This window comes from Solea solea, chromosome 14, assembly GCF_958295425.1.
Source record: "Solea solea chromosome 14, fSolSol10.1, whole genome shotgun sequence".
Taxonomy (NCBI): Eukaryota; Metazoa; Chordata; class Actinopteri; order Pleuronectiformes; family Soleidae; genus Solea; species Solea solea.
This window is the reverse complement of record NC_081147.1, coordinates 3,221,480-3,237,301: the sequence shown is the minus strand read 5'-3', so window position 1 is coordinate 3,237,301 and position 15,822 is coordinate 3,221,480. Positions and strand designations below refer to the sequence as shown.

The 15,822-nt window shown below is 41.4% G+C and overlaps 1 protein-coding gene across 1 annotated transcript; it reads right to left on the bottom strand.

The window, feature by feature from the left end:
• Positions 1-10,819: 10,819 nt before the first annotated feature.
• On the bottom strand, positions 10,820-15,722 carry LOC131472905 (ubiquitin carboxyl-terminal hydrolase 37-like). Its single transcript, XM_058650394.1, has 10 exons — positions 15,279-15,722; positions 14,902-15,033; positions 14,675-14,795; positions 14,439-14,578; positions 13,453-13,552; positions 13,101-13,177; positions 12,903-13,011; positions 12,754-12,814; positions 11,746-11,903; positions 10,820-11,641 (listed from the first exon to the last, which is right to left on the bottom strand). Exons 1-10 carry the CDS (start codon positions 15,446-15,448, stop codon positions 11,636-11,638), a joined length of 1,074 nt encoding a protein of 357 aa, XP_058506377.1. The 5' UTR covers positions 15,449-15,722; the 3' UTR covers positions 10,820-11,635.
• Between the last annotated feature and the right edge of the window lie 100 nt (positions 15,723-15,822).

Below are 15,822 nucleotides of genomic sequence, written 5' to 3'. Positions count from 1 at the left end.
GGCAAATGGAAAAACAAAATGAAGTACTACACAATCTGATAGCAATCAAGCTCGTCTTTCCGCCATTAGCCGAGACAAAAGCATTAAACAAAAATGACACGAGTGCATGTAAACATTTTTGCACGTTTTACTGAAATATTTATCCACGGCCGTACAAATGGAGGCGTTCCAGTATTAAACAAAACTTTCCTGTGTTCCTGTATCACACAGCATTGCAAATTGACTAAATCTAATTTGCCAGCCTCCAGCGACTGCACAGGGACTCACACGAAGCAGGACACTGAGCAGAATGATAGCCAGTCATTGTTTAAAACGGTGCCAGAGCAGCGCTGTGACCTCCATCGCTCCAACGTCTGACGAAATATGCCTGATAAATTGTGCTCATGGCAGAAAGGAGTTTGGTTTCTTCAGGTTTCTTTTTTTTTCTCCCCCTTACATATCGTGTTTGCTGACTGTATAAATGTAGTAATTGAAATGTAAAGCAGGCTGCCCATGGTACAATATTTACACAAAACTCCTCACATATGGTAGGAATTGCCGGACAGCTGCTATCAATCGCCGGAGCCAAGCACAAGGAACACGTCGAAAATGAATTTTAAATTAAGAGGGAGGGATGTACAGTCACAAAGACTCGAGAGTTTTCTCGGTAGTCCCCAAATGTGCAGAGTTACTGTATATTTTGCCAGAATATATGGCATTTCAGAGGCCTGCCTTTCACATACAGACATCTGTGTGAGGATATGAATAGAATCTATTGATTTTAGACCAATGGTTGTGTCATAAGCCATAATTAAATCAGAAGTTCCCCAACTGTATATTTTACTTCTTCTCGCAGCAAGGTCGAATTTAATGCTCTTATACATACGGCAAATGTAATATATAATATATACCCAACATAAAATCAATCACAAATGTCGTTTCTATGTCCAGGACATTAGATTTTAAGTGACGAGCTGTAGACTAAAGCTCTGGGTGGTTGGATGAAGGTCGACAGTCCCTTGTGTAATTAGGTTAAGGTTACAGAGAGATCATAGCCATGTTTTCATGTCTTCATCTTGAAGTCACTGTTTTTCCCAGTGTGTAACCAATACCACAGTCCTTAAATCCACTTAAGAAGCAATGGCTGTGGATGTAAAGTGCCCAGACTTCCTGGTTTGTCCAGGACAATTCCAATTTCAAGACCTGAGTGTCTTAAAATCCTAAAACATATCTGTTAAACACTAAGGCCTACATTATCCTTTCAGGGTTCAGCTTCCACAAAGAGCTGCTGCGCATTTCCATGTGAAAATCAAAAGTCGGTCCATGTCAGTGTAGCGTTCCATGTCCGCCTACTTGGTCTTATATTCCATTCCATATGTCCTTGTACCGGCGTACCTCCTCGCATCACCTCAAGCAAGCGTCTGTGTCTTTGTTTGATCGAAATAAAAACAGGTTTCACGACCATTTGGACTAGAAAGTCTGCAGACTGCGGACACAGAAAATGTAGCTGTATTTCCAACATGGTACAGGTTGGTTTGGTACAGTACGGTACCCTTTGGAACGGTAAAAACCCTCAGTCAGGCTTACATTGCATCTGAGAACAGTACCTTTTACTTGTTCATCCAAAGATTGTTGTCTGGCACCTCGCACAAGACAATCCAGACTCTTTTCGTGCGTTGTTCCACGCTGGTGGAATGACCTACCGAGCCCTACCAGAAGAGGGGCATCCTATCTTTAAGAAGCTCTTGAAGACCCAGGCTTTCCAAGAGCATCTTCTGTACTAGCATCTCCTTCTGCCCTTAGATTTCTTCTATGTAGCTTATTCCTCTCTTGTAAGTGGGTTTGGATAAAAGTGTCTGCTAAATGCTTAAATGATACTTGGTAGGTGGGGTGAGCGCTGAGCTTGATGGCCGTGTCGGCGAAATACATAGCATGACCTGGTGCACAGACATCGAACGTGACACAACAGGCAACAACGGAGGACATTCAGTAGGCTGTTTGTCTCAACAAGACGTCAAGCTTTGAGTGAGATTAGACTGCGGGCTTAAAAAACGCACAGGTCGCAAGGGAGAGACGCTTTTCTGTCGCCCAATCAGCCAACTGTCGTGGGTCTAGCTTCGCCTGTACCGTACCGTACCATTACTCTGGTATACAAAGGAAAGGGTACCGAAAAACTGAATGGTTGGGTCCGGTTATTTTGGTACTATTCCTAATGGAAACACAAGTAAAATACCTACCACACTGTACCATGTACCAAACTGTTCCACTCGGTGGAAACACGCCAAAGAACCCAACCCTTACAACCAAAATTACAGTTATAGCATTTTGAAGCACTTTTTCAAATTTAAATTGACACATAAACATAGAAGCAGGTGTTTGTATTCAACTATAGACGGTAGGTAAAAAGTTTTTTTCCTGAAGCCAATTGGGAAAAAATAATATATTCATTCGCCAACAGGGGGCAATTTGTTTGAATGGAAGTCTATGAGATTCTACATCTAATGTTCTTGAGGAGTTTATAGTCCCAATCTCAAATTTCCGCTCTCCTTCAATCTCACATGTTGTGGTTCTTGTAAATTAGGTAAATTACGGTATCACAACACAGAAGTTACCTTCAAATAAACGATGAATCGAACCTTATCAGAGTTCCGTTTCCAAACGTTCAGCTGAGATTTTTGTCCTGCACTGTGTTTGATTATGAAAAATATGTGATATAACGTGAGAATGTTTTGAATTAGAAATCCTGGCCTGGAGACTGTTATTAATATATTAGAGTGAACCACTCTCCTGAGTCATCATATACTTAAACCAGGGTAATCATCTGGGCACTGACCACAGCGCTGTGACATTTAGAAGGGGGTCTGACTGTATCACTCTGTGGTTGCGGTGTCTCTGCAGGGAATCCAGACAGTAACTATGTTTCTGTAGAAGTTTTGCCATTTTTTCCCTTCTTTTTCTCCTTGAAGCGTTTGGTTGCAGCTGCATGACGATCTGAGTCATGGTAGGAACTCTTCTCCATATGACTGTGGAAATATTCAGATGATCAGCAACACATGACTGGGAGTTAATCATAAAAAAAAAAACCTGTGGGAACGAGCCTCTCTGCAGCTCGTCTTAAACGCGCCGTGTCATGTCACACATGTCCACTGGATGCAGCGTTAGAGTCACATGATCGCAAGAATTAATTGATTGCAGGTTGTTGTTTTTTTTTCAGGGATTGGATCATCTCCTTCACCTCCAGGCTGTAGGTTTAATTTCATTTGAAGAGTTTCTCCTTTCCATGACTCATCACCCCTGGTCGAGCTATGATTCAATAAATGAGCATCATGTGGTGGTACAGTGTCCTCACCACACTCACTGTAGCTTTCTGTAACTTAACATTTTGTCTATTTGCATAAGTGTATTGTGCAGACAAAGAGGGCCCAATAGGAACACACAATGGCCTCCTTTACACTGATGTTGGCTTTTTGCTAGTCTCCGAAACATTGTTTTCTTTTTGCCCCTGTCAGAAACGTCTCCATTATCCAAACCTTGTCACCAGTGTAGATATTGTTGTGGTACGTCACTTAAATGAGTCCGGGTTACAGCGAGACCAAAAGTTCCGCCTGCTAAACTTTAGTTAGGACTTAAAATAAAACAGAACTCACGCCCCCACCTGGAAAGTCTCCACGCCCCCCCCCAGGGGGGCCCGCCCCACAGTTTGAAAAATGCTGGCCTAGGTTGTGCTGAAGAAAAGGGTATAAGAAACTCTATATTGCACATTCTTATACTCTCTACATAGACTTAAAATTTTAACAGCCATCCATTTTCTCCCGCTTTATCCTCCACAGGACGGTCGCGGGGGGTTGCTGTGCCAATCTCAGCTGACATAGGGCGATAGGTGGGGTACACCCCGGACAGTTTGACGTTTAAACATAGTAATGCAGCAGCCAAAATGCTCTGTGTTCTCAGGGTTAACATTGGTGATAATGGTGTTTCTTCGAGAGCTTGATGTTTTGAGTTGCTGTACTTTAAACAGAAGTAACAGGTGTTTCTATTCACCATCAACCAAAGCATTGTTGCACTCTATCGCTTGTGGTGACGTCATTCCGAGAATCTCAACACTGATTGATCGCATCTTGGCGACGCGAGACTTTGCGTCATATCCGGTGTGAACACAGTGTAAGAACCACTGATCTAAATAATTCAGGTGACGTACAGTATCGGTGCAACTCCAACTCCAGCAAAACTCTCTTGATTTTATTCTGGCTATTCCCAATTTGTCAAATCTGAAATCCGCAAAATTGTGTAGAGAGGAGCAAAGCAACACTAGATCTTTTCATGGAAAAGTCATATTGGACCAGTAATGCTGACTGTCAACGATATCAGTGGCACTCAGGGTTTTAGGTGGAAGTTCCTCACAGAGTAATACTCTACATCCTCTGGGCCTCAGGCCTCCCAGCTGCTGCGCGGTCCACATCTCTCACTTTTACAGATGTTTTGGACATATAAGTGTTACCATCACAAATATCACTGGAAATTCCTTCGTCTTGACCAACTACAAGATCAATTCGATGCATTTATTAATCATGCTTCTTTTAAAATAACAAACATGTTATATCATATTATTTGATATTATATTATATCAAAAGCTTTCTTGGCGTCACACATCTTTGTAACAGCTCATTGTTTAGCCGTCCTGCTTTGTTTCACCCTCACCACTCTCATGATGATGTGTCTTGGCCTCAGTGCTGTTTTTTTTAAATGTTTTGCTCGTTTTTTAAGCTTAAAACTGAACAGCATCCACTATTAACGTGACTTATTAGCATTTATACAGACGTGCATATCAACGTGATAGTATTTCAACTGCTTGTGACACTTTTGGTTGAAAAAGAGAGGAAATGAGGGTGAATGTTCTGGTTCAGAATCAACAAGATTTAGGCATCTGAGTAAGAACCTGGTTAGGTTTATATAGGAATTTTTTTTTTCTTTGTCTGATGGTTTTGAAAAACCATGTGTCATGGTGTGACATAAAGTACATAATGTAATGTATGTGACTTAATGTACGTAACATAACGTAATGTATGTAATGTACGTAGCACACAGTACCGTACATAACGTAATGTATGTAACGGACTGTACATAACGGACTGTACGTAATGTAACGCAACGGACCGTACGTAATGTTATGTGCGTAATATAACGTAGTGTACGTAATTTAGCGCACCGTATCGCAACAGACTGTACATAACTTAATGTACATAACGTAATGTAACGCACAGTACCGTATGTAATATAACCGTACGTAATGTAATGTACGTAATATAATGTAGTGTACGTAATGTAGCGCACCGTATCGCAACAGACTGTACGTAACGTAGTTACGTAATTTAATGTACATAATGTTATGTAACCCACAGTATGTAACTCAATGCAATGGACTGTATGCAATGTAACGTAATGTAATGCACCATACCGTACGTAATGCAACGGACCATACATAATGTAACGTAACGCAACGGACTGTATGCAACGTAATGTACGTAATATAACCGTACATAATGTAATGTACATAATATAACGTAGTGTGCGTAATGTAGTGCACCGTAATCACAACAGAAAGAGAGGAAATGAGGGTGAATGTTCTGGTTCAGAATCAGAAAACAAAAAACAAAACAAACAGATTTAGGCATGCGAGTAAGAACCTGATTAGGTTTATATAAGAAAATGTTTTTTCTTTGTCTGATGGTTTTGAAAAAACTTTGACGTGTCATGGTGTGACGTAAAGTACATAATGTAATGTATGTGACTTAATGTACGTAACATAACGTAATGTATGTAATGTACGTAGCACACAGTACCGTACATAACGTAATGTACGTAATATAACACAGCGTACGTAATGTAGCGGTACGTAACGTAATGTAGCACACCGTATCGTAACAGACCGTAAGTAACGTAACGTAAGTTTTATAATGTAATTTACATAACGTAATGTGACGCACAGTACATAACTCAACGCAACGAACCGTACATAATGCAACGAACCATATATAACGCAATGTACATAACGTAGAGTAATGTGCACCATACCATACGTAACGCAACAGACCATACGTAACGTAACGCAACGGACTGTACGCAACGTAACACAACAGACTGTACGCAATGTAACGTAACGCAACTGACTGTATGTAACATACCATAATGCAACGGACTGTACGTAATGTAATGTACGTAATATAACGTTATGTAGTGCACCGTATCGCAACAGACTGCACGTAACGTAAGTTACGTAATGTAATGTACATAACATAATGTAAAGCACAGTATGCAACTCAACACAATGGACCGTATATAACGTAATGTACGTAACGTAGAGTAATGTAACGCACCATACGGTACGTAACACATCGGGCCGTACGTAACGTAACGCAACGGACTGTACGCAACGTAACACAACAGACTGTACGCAATGTAACGTAATGCAACTGACTGTATGTAACATACCATAATGCAACAGACTGTACGTAACGTAAGTTACGTAATGTAATGTACATAACATAATGTAAAGCACAGTATGCAACTCAACACAATGGACTATACATAACGCAACGGACCGTATATAACGTAATGTACGTAACGTAGAGTAATGTAACACAATACCGTACGTAACACAACGGGCCGCACGTAACGTAACGCAACGGGCCGTACGTAACGCAACGGACCGTACGTAACGCAACGGACCGTACGCAATGTAACGCGCTTGGTGGCTGCACTGCGCACACAGCTTAGTTGTTTCTCACTCGAAGCTGTTTGAACTGCTCATGGTTGTTTAATATGTGCGCGTGATGTTAATATTTGCGCACATGCAGTAATATTATGTGCTTTTGAGCACAGACTTTTGACATAAATCTGAAGCCATAGTCCTGGTTCTTATGTGTGACCAGTGAAACACTCACCAGGGTGGCGTCCAGGAGGCATGCTAACCAGTGCTAAAGTGCATTCGTCATAATTTGTGAACACTTAGTATATCTATACATGTATGCAGGTCACATAAGATCACAACTCAGGCTAAACACAGGTGAGATATTCACCTCACGTCACTGTTGTTTGTCTGACTTTCCCGCCTTTTTCGATTCCCGCCTTTTTTTTCCTGCCCCACCCTAATTAGTTTCACCTGTGTCTCGTTGTCTCTCTCTTCCTATAGTGAGTGTATTTACTCGCTCTTATCCCTTGTCTTTGTTGCTCTTATGATTCCGGTTTATGCCTTGTGTCCTTTGCTTCCTGTTTTATTTGTGCTCGTCCACCTTTGTTTTATACATTAAACCTTTTTACCTGCACTTGGGTCCTACAGTGCAACACAAATAGAATTATGCCAACACCCTGAGAAGGAAATAATAAAGTGATGTAAAAAATAAACAGTTAAAAAGTTCAAACATTACTTCTGTCTGGTGCTGTGTTATCAGATGAAAACTCTCACTGAAACGGACCCACTTTATTAAAGTGATTACAAGCAACAATATGTCATTGTGCAATAAAAACAGAACATCTGCTCAGCACCAAACAGCAGACAGACACAGTTAAGAGACCATGCGATGAACACAGAGGAGCCATTATTGGCTGTGGAGGTAGATATTTCCCTCAGGAGCTGGAGGAGCCACAACAGAGTGAATTTTGGTCATTATGTTTGTCAGGTACGCAGAGAATGATGCGTGTGCGTTGTAGTGATGCTGCATGTGGATACTCCCCCAAATGCTCTGCAAGAGGGAGAGGGCAAGTCGGCTCTGACTCACAGAACGCCCTCAAGGTGGAACCATAAACAGAGAATCCCATTTAAACAGTTTTTCCCGTAACAAACGTTCCCATGCGACACTGTTTCATGCACACCAGATCACGTCTGTGATGTACAAAGACGAGACGTGACTGACACACACACCAGGGCTGTACTGCACATGGCGTGTCCTGTGAGAACCGAGTGCCGCTGCACAGCAACGCCTTCGCGCCGTGACTCGGAACACGGCCGTCGCTGCGCTGTGTTGGATTTTGTGGGCACAGTGACAGGCCGTAATTGCAGACTTTGTAAGTCCCTCCGAATTGCTCTGTGAACCACATTAGGGACGTTGGGCAGTCCGTCCCCTCAGACCGAGGCCTATGCTCTCAAAAAAAGAGTGTCTCACTGCGTCTCATTAATGCTGTTTGTTTCATCGATAAACAATGAAACTTGTCCCCTCATCCCCCCCATTTATGAAGGGTTTCAGAACTGTGGAGTGAGGAGTGGGTGGAGGTTCGAGCAGAATTAAAGTGCATGACATGGAAAGCTCCAAATATGGCAGGGACATCACACATGTGTTCCAGCTGTACTACATAAATTAATACAAATGCATAAAAATATCTGAGCATCATCTTTGGCAGGGATCAGAAGAGCTCTGACTGATTGAAAGGGGAAAAATTCACACGTGATTACGATTTATATGTTTATCTTTTGCATTGTTTGTTGTGTGTGTTGTTGATTTTTATCCCTTTTTACTCTGTTTCTGCGCTGCAGCACTCGTTGGTGACTCAAGTTTCCCCCGAATGTTTGTTTGCCACTGTTTAGAAGGGAAAAGATTTTGTTTTGCTTCTGAGTCCACATCAGACTTTGATTTGGGTAAACACGGAAAGTCTATTGGGCTTTTATTTACTGGAAGTGGGATGTTTTATCCAATTTGAGTTGAATCTGTTATTGATATTAGTGTTATTTAAATTAATGAGATGACCTATTTCACTTTCTTTTAACTTTTAATTAACTTTTGTTGTTTTTTTTTATGTGTCTAATATTTCATCCTATTTCTGAGAAGCTGGAACTTCTTCTGGCAAAATACCAAAGAAATTAATTCAAACAAAAACCCCTCTAATTTCACAGTGGGTGCAGAGATGTTGTGTGTTATGAGATTAAAGCTGCTGTGTGTAATCTTTGATTATTTTTTGTTGTTGTTTTTCTGAACAAAAAACATGTAACTGCAATTATTTGTTTGCTGCGTCCTTCATCTGAAAACAGGCTCTGTCAAGCAAAACTATCAGACATGACTGAGGGAGCACTTGAGCGTGTATACAGCAGCAGTGGGCGGGGGGAAGAGGCAGCCAAATTCACTTCTGTGGGCGCTGTCGTCGGATTTGGCGTGCGTATACTTCTCATTACTGTAACTCCTAGAGTATTTGTGATATCTAGAAAATAGTGAACATAACATAGTGAACATAGATGTGGAACATAATGTACATAATGTAACGTAATGTACGTAACGTAGAGTAATGTAACGCACCATACCGTACGTAATGCAACGGATCGTACGTAACGCAACAGACCATACTTAACGTAGCATAACACAACGGACTGTACGTAACATAACGGACTGTATGTAACAACGGACTGTACGTAACATAACGGACTGTACGTAATGCAACGGACCGTACGCGACGTAATGTACGCAACGTAGAGTAATGCACCATACTGTACGTAACGCATCGTAACGCAATGGACCGTACGTAGCGGAACACAACGGACGGTACGTAACATAACGTAACGCAACAGACTGCACGTAATAGAACGCAACGGACTGTACGTAATAGAACGTAACATAACGCACGTAACGTAACACGCGTGTCATTACGGTAGCCCTCTGGACTTCCGCGGAACGACCGTCCAATCACAGGCGAGATTCACCAGCACGCCGCACGTTGGTGACGTTAGCTTCTCAGTACTGTAATTCCTAAATGGCTGAATAACTGCCACATATCGAAAGTGAAACTCACTCATTGAACTTTTTTTTTACATTTGAGGGTTAATAATAGCGCAACATTGCTCCATCGGTTTTGTCTGTCACTTCCTGTGTGCAGCATGGGAACACAGAGCTGAACACAGCTATATTGAGAAACACAAGAGGGCCAGGAACTCACATTTGACAATGATTTGCATTTGTTAACAATTAAACGTTACCGACTACAGCTTTAAAGAGGAGCCAGTTGCTTTTCTCATTTCGACAGTCATATAAGACCATGACTGATACAAGTGTGTGCGACTGACTGGCTGTTACATAATGAAACAAACAGGTGTGCATCGACGCACGATCTTTTAAAGCGTTGCCAAATGTTTCTCTCCCTCCCCTTATGTGAGAACTGACACAACAGAACGAGGAAGAGCAGAGAGCGGACTTCAGTGATTTTGGGTTTCCAGATGCTGTCATTAACCATGCAGAGGAGAATAAACACATCCTCATGTTCTCGCCAAAGAATGTTAATACACTCACCTGCCGCTCCGCGTTCCTTTGATGGTGCCAGCGTGAATCGGCTCGCTTGTTGGCAGGGGTTAGAACAGGATGAGGCCCAGCCTTTGATAGGGTGTGTGTGTGTGTGTGTACTCATTTGTGTTACCTCTTAAGGACCTTCTCTGGTATAAACGCTGACTGTGTCAGACCCAGTAGTCCTCACTGAGACCAACAATCTGGTTCTAATGAGGCAGAACCTCACTTTCTCTAGGGTTAAGATGTTTGATTGTGGTTATAGGTTAAATTTAGGTCAAGCCATTAACTAGTTATAGTTAAGGTTAGGGTTTGGTGAGGCTACACAAATTAATGGAAGAACAAATGTATTTGAGACCAAAACCTGTTCCATTTTCTGAGGAACTTGTTAGTTTTAGGCCCAAGATTTGAATAGCAGTGTGGCATTACTTGGTTATGGTTAAAGTTAGGGATAATGCTTTGAATGGAAGTCGATGCAGTGTCCTAAAAAGAATAGCTGTGCAAACCTCTTGTACAACATACAAGATGTTTATTGTCATATACACAATAAAAAGACAATGCAATGAAATTCCTACTTTGCCAGTCAACGTCATCCACAAAACAGTAAAAACAACAGTATAAATAATAAAAAATCTAAATTAAAAAATCAGACTTAAAGTGCAAGAGAAGAAACCTGAGTTTAAAGAGAACCAGAGTTACTTGTTGGTCCAATACTGTGAAGTTAAAAGCGCCCAGTTTCACTCGGCGGTGAGTTTGGGCCAGCGAAGCACAGCTGCTGTCGTCAAATCTGTTTCAAGGGTTTGACATGTTGTGTGTTCCCAAACGCTGCTCTTCATACCTTGGTTGTAAGAAGTGGTCGTTTGAATGACTGTTGCCTTTCTGTCATCTGGAACCAGTCTGGTCATTCCATCCTCTGACCTCATCTGGCATCAACAAGGCATTTTCACCCAGAGAACTGCTGCTCACTGGATAATTCTCTCTTGTTCCTGACTATTCCGACATGGTTGTGCGTTCAAATCCCCGTAAGATCCTCAGTGCTGTCTGGCACCAACAGCCATGCCACATTCAAAGTCACATAAATCACCTTTCCTGCTCATTTCGGTGCTCATTTTGAACTTCAGCAGCTCACCGTGTCTACATACATGTTTGCTTTAACATGCAGTTCCACAGGTGTACCTAATAAAGTGGCTATAGTTGTACACTAAGTTGTGACGCATGGACAGTCGTTCCCTCTCCTAGTCACGACTAAGTGTCTTCTGTCACGATCTGTGTCTTGACACAAATCATCCCTGGATGACTCTCTGGGCTAAGATAAGAGAGACAGGTATGACATTGTTTTTGGAACGAAAGGTCCCTGGTTACGCATTTACACCTGTGATTCCTGTGAAAAATGCCACGGTCTAGTCCTGTGAAAGAAAATAAACAAAGTATAGTTGTAAAGACGAGCAGCGTTTGTGTTGTCAGGGAGATTTCCACAGAGCAGTGTGTGTGTCAGTGTTCGCCCTCTTACCTGTCGTTGGTAAAATAATATATAAGCATATTCTCCCCGCAGTTTGCACACGGAGGCGGCGCACGTTTCTCTGACAAAACTGTCATCGTAGGTGTGCCAGAGGTCTGCGAGGTCCGCCTGTCCAGCATCTGGATACACCCCGTCACAGATGTAGTGTCCTAGTAGACAATATGTATACATTAAAGTGGCTATATATATTTTTTTAAATATAAAAATAAGCAATAAACCAAAAGTAGAAGTGCCTGAGACACGTTTTTCTGTGCACAAGACACATCAAGTGTGAACAATTCTACTCTTATATTCTATTAGCGCCAAATCACAAGCTACATTATCTGAAGGGACTTTACAATATTATTAAGAGAAGAGAAACCCAACAGTTCACACAATGAGCAAACACGAGGCATCATTGGAGAGAAAGAAGGAAGAAATCTCTGAGAGAACCAGACTCAGAGATGTGCGGCAATGTGCCGAGACAGGTTGGGGTGAAAGGAAAAATGGGGGACAACAGCTTGTTGCTAGAAGCCCATGTATTTATGGTTCAAAAAGGACGTTTGCACATTACCTCACTACCTCTCTTTGAGACGGATATGTCGATGTGTGTGTAGATAATTTTCTCCAGAACAAGGAAGCAAAACAGAAAGTTTCAGCCAAGCTTCGCTAACACTCGCTCTCCATCTTTCAGACATGTTGTTGGTGGATATTTACTGTATATAATGTCTTTACAGCCCATTGTAAAGACATTATATATTGTTTATAAAACTAAAACGGACGGTTATGTATGTGTATGAGCACAGTGTAACGTCGAGTATAAGCACAGCTTCTTATTTCTTAGTGTTTTGGAAACTTCGACAACACTATTAATGTTTTGAATTTCGATTCCAGCAAACCTTGCTCTTGTTGACATTAGGCTTACTCTATAAATCCTCTTTCACTTACTCAACCACCATGCAACGGGAATTAAGTGAAATATTATGTGATTCAAAGTGAGATTAAGGAAAATAATCTTACCAATTCTTGCTGAGCTGCTCAAATGGCTAATGCAGCTGACCAACATGTAGGAGACGGCACCCTGAGAGAGAAATGACTCAGAGTTAGTTCCCATTAAAAAAGAAAGAGGCCTGTTTTGTCTCCCATAGTGACAATGTAGTTGTTTTCACCTTTCTGGACGACAAATGCAGCTCTCGTTGGAGGATGATATTGTCGTATACCTTTGTCACCTCCAAGTCCTCGGTAAACTTGAAGCGCTTGAGTTGTAAGATCAACACTCTGTTAAAGAAAATGCCATTACTAACTCATTATTGGGTTTTTTTTTTTTGAAGTCAAACACTTCACAATCCCTCCTTGATGTCACTCACTTTGGCAACGTGGCAAATGTCGAGCGCTGGACCGATGTACATGCACCGCAATCGCACTTGTAATCCAACTCCATCTCCTGCAGAGGAGCGTCAGATTAACACAGTAAAAAACCACACACACGCCTAAAAGTACGGCTACTTACGTCATACCTCACAGGCTTCAATTTTCAAACCAAAATACTACGTCCATTTTTATTTATAGTCGATGTTTCCCACCAATGTCGACTGAAGCCGAAGCCAACGAATTCCCACACACATTTAAAGTTTCAGTTGGTTTTTGCGTGAGGTAATATTGACACAATGAGTCATGTGATGTTTTTGTCAGAGTGTCATGAAGTGAAGTGTTTCTTACTCGTCTGTAATTATTGAGCAGTTGTTTCACTGTTGCTCCAGGGGTCAAGTCCAGGGACAGGTTTGAAAATAACTCCAGTCGTTCTGATTTAGCACCGCACCTTTACATTAAACAGAGACAGTACAGTTATAAAAGAGCTGCAATGATCAGGATAAAACCTATTGCAGAGGGTTCAACAATTAAATTACATCAAAGTCAATGAGGTGAAAAAATCAACTGTGCCATCAACATGAAAAACAAAACAAATATGTTGTTTAAGATCTACAAATCCACACCTGTGAGTCAAAATATCTTAATATTTCTACTACTTTTTGGCCTTTTAAAGTTGGAAACTTCAGTTTATGAACCACTCTTTCCGCGCACCAAAGCCCATAGAGAAAATGTGCAATTTTTTTCACAGCACTCAGGAGTTGTCGATCCACATCTGCCTCCGACAGGACGTTTAAATGTGTTATCATTTGACTTCCCGGTCTGAAAGCTTTTGTTCAGATTTACCAGGTGATACAAACCTACCGAACGAGGCAGCAGTCGACCAGCGGCTCCCGTTTCTTTGCAAGTTAAAAATGCTGATTTTCTGTATGGACTTTGGTGCAGGAGAGTGTTTACAAGCTTCAGTTTCCAGTCAGAAAAAGACTGTCTAACCGTGAGATAAAGTGGCAAATATAAATTTAAGATAGTGTAGACTTAAGCAGAAGTAGATTTTGTCCGGTGACTTGGAAACGGCCGTGTGCTTGACAGACCACTTGGTAACGTCAGTGTTGATATAAATACATGTGCTTTCCATATAAAAATGAAAGCAGCAAAACATTTTAAGGAGAAAAATAAGAAAGTCATGCTTCACGATCTGGCAACCAAGATGATTCTAACTCAGAAATTAAACCAAAATTAAAAACTTGAGAGCACAACGAGGCAACGCTGAGCCTATGTTGCTACAACTATCAGGACATGACGTTGTTTTTATGATTTGTTCCACTGTGTGGTCTCACGTCTTGCATGTTCTCGTGTTCCTCATTTTGAACATCATATGTTTGGTCACTGGACACCTGTAGTCTTGGCCCATTTTCACAGCCTTTTTCCCCAGTTTCCTCATCTGCTCGAGCACAGCAATGAGGAACTCATGAGCGTCCTGTAAACACACACACACACAAACAATTATACCGAGTCATTCAAGCGTCAAGGAGAAACTATTACCAAGTGGTGACATTGAAAACTCCCTGCTTACTTTCTGTTGGTGATCACAAAACTCTGGATTCTGCAGAGCCACCTCACTCTTAAAGGCATGGAGGAGCTCCATTTTATGAGTATCATCAGACAAGTGAAATTTACTGATGTCCAAAAATGATCTGGAGAAGGAGGTAAAGGGAATAGAGGTATTATCAATTACTTTTAATTTGACATATTTATTTATGTACGGATGAAATCTGCACTGGTGTCTGATCGCAGCTGTACCTCATGAGCTTTGTCTCAGGGATTAGAGCCTGGACCAGCTCCTGACTGCCCATGTCTCTGACAAAGTCCTTCAGTGTGAGGAGGCTCTGCAGGCAGGAGTTCATGTAGCAGAACATTGCAGGGTTTGGGAGCCTAACAATTCAACAACATCAATTCAGTATCAAATAATCCAAAAGTTAGGCTCATTTTTGATTTGCATCTATAGTGGTGACACCCTGTGCTTATCTCAGTGAACTTAGCAGCAGTGGATAAATGTGCATTTACTTTAGCCACATTTTTGAAAATTCAGTTCAAAATTGTGACACATTTAAGTGGAAAGCTAGTGAATTTTTTTTGCAGTGTATGTATGTATGTACTGTACCCCCAGATCGACTCACCCACGATTCCTGAATTGCTGCTGTCTCGGGGTTTTGCTCCTGTGTGGCAGGGAAGTGGACGGACAGAGCTCCTCTGTGCTGTGCTCCTCTTTCAGTAAGTTTCTGGTGATAAAGAAAAACAAAGTGATGACACTGAAAACGTAAAGCTGCTGACAGCAATGTTTTAGCATGTTTTAGCTAACGTTGGCTAACGTTTCGTTGCATTATTCACTAACTACAGCCTTACATCATGAGCAGAAAGGAACACTTCTTTAAGGAGTTTTGGCTAATCGGAACTTGGAATTTACGAGGTCCTTCAACGGGAATGCTGCGTTAGGATTCCAAGATGGCTGCCACAACACAAACACTGCTTCTTTTATTGTTACTTATAGCTACTTTATGTCGTATTTGTTTCACAGTAAATCAGTCGTACACATAGTACTGTTATAATAATTTTTATCCGCGGATATGTTGCTAACAATAGCTAGCCCGGGATACGTGAGCATACATGTTTTTTTCCCTGACGAATTTCATATAAGTAATAATATATCACCATATACTGTAA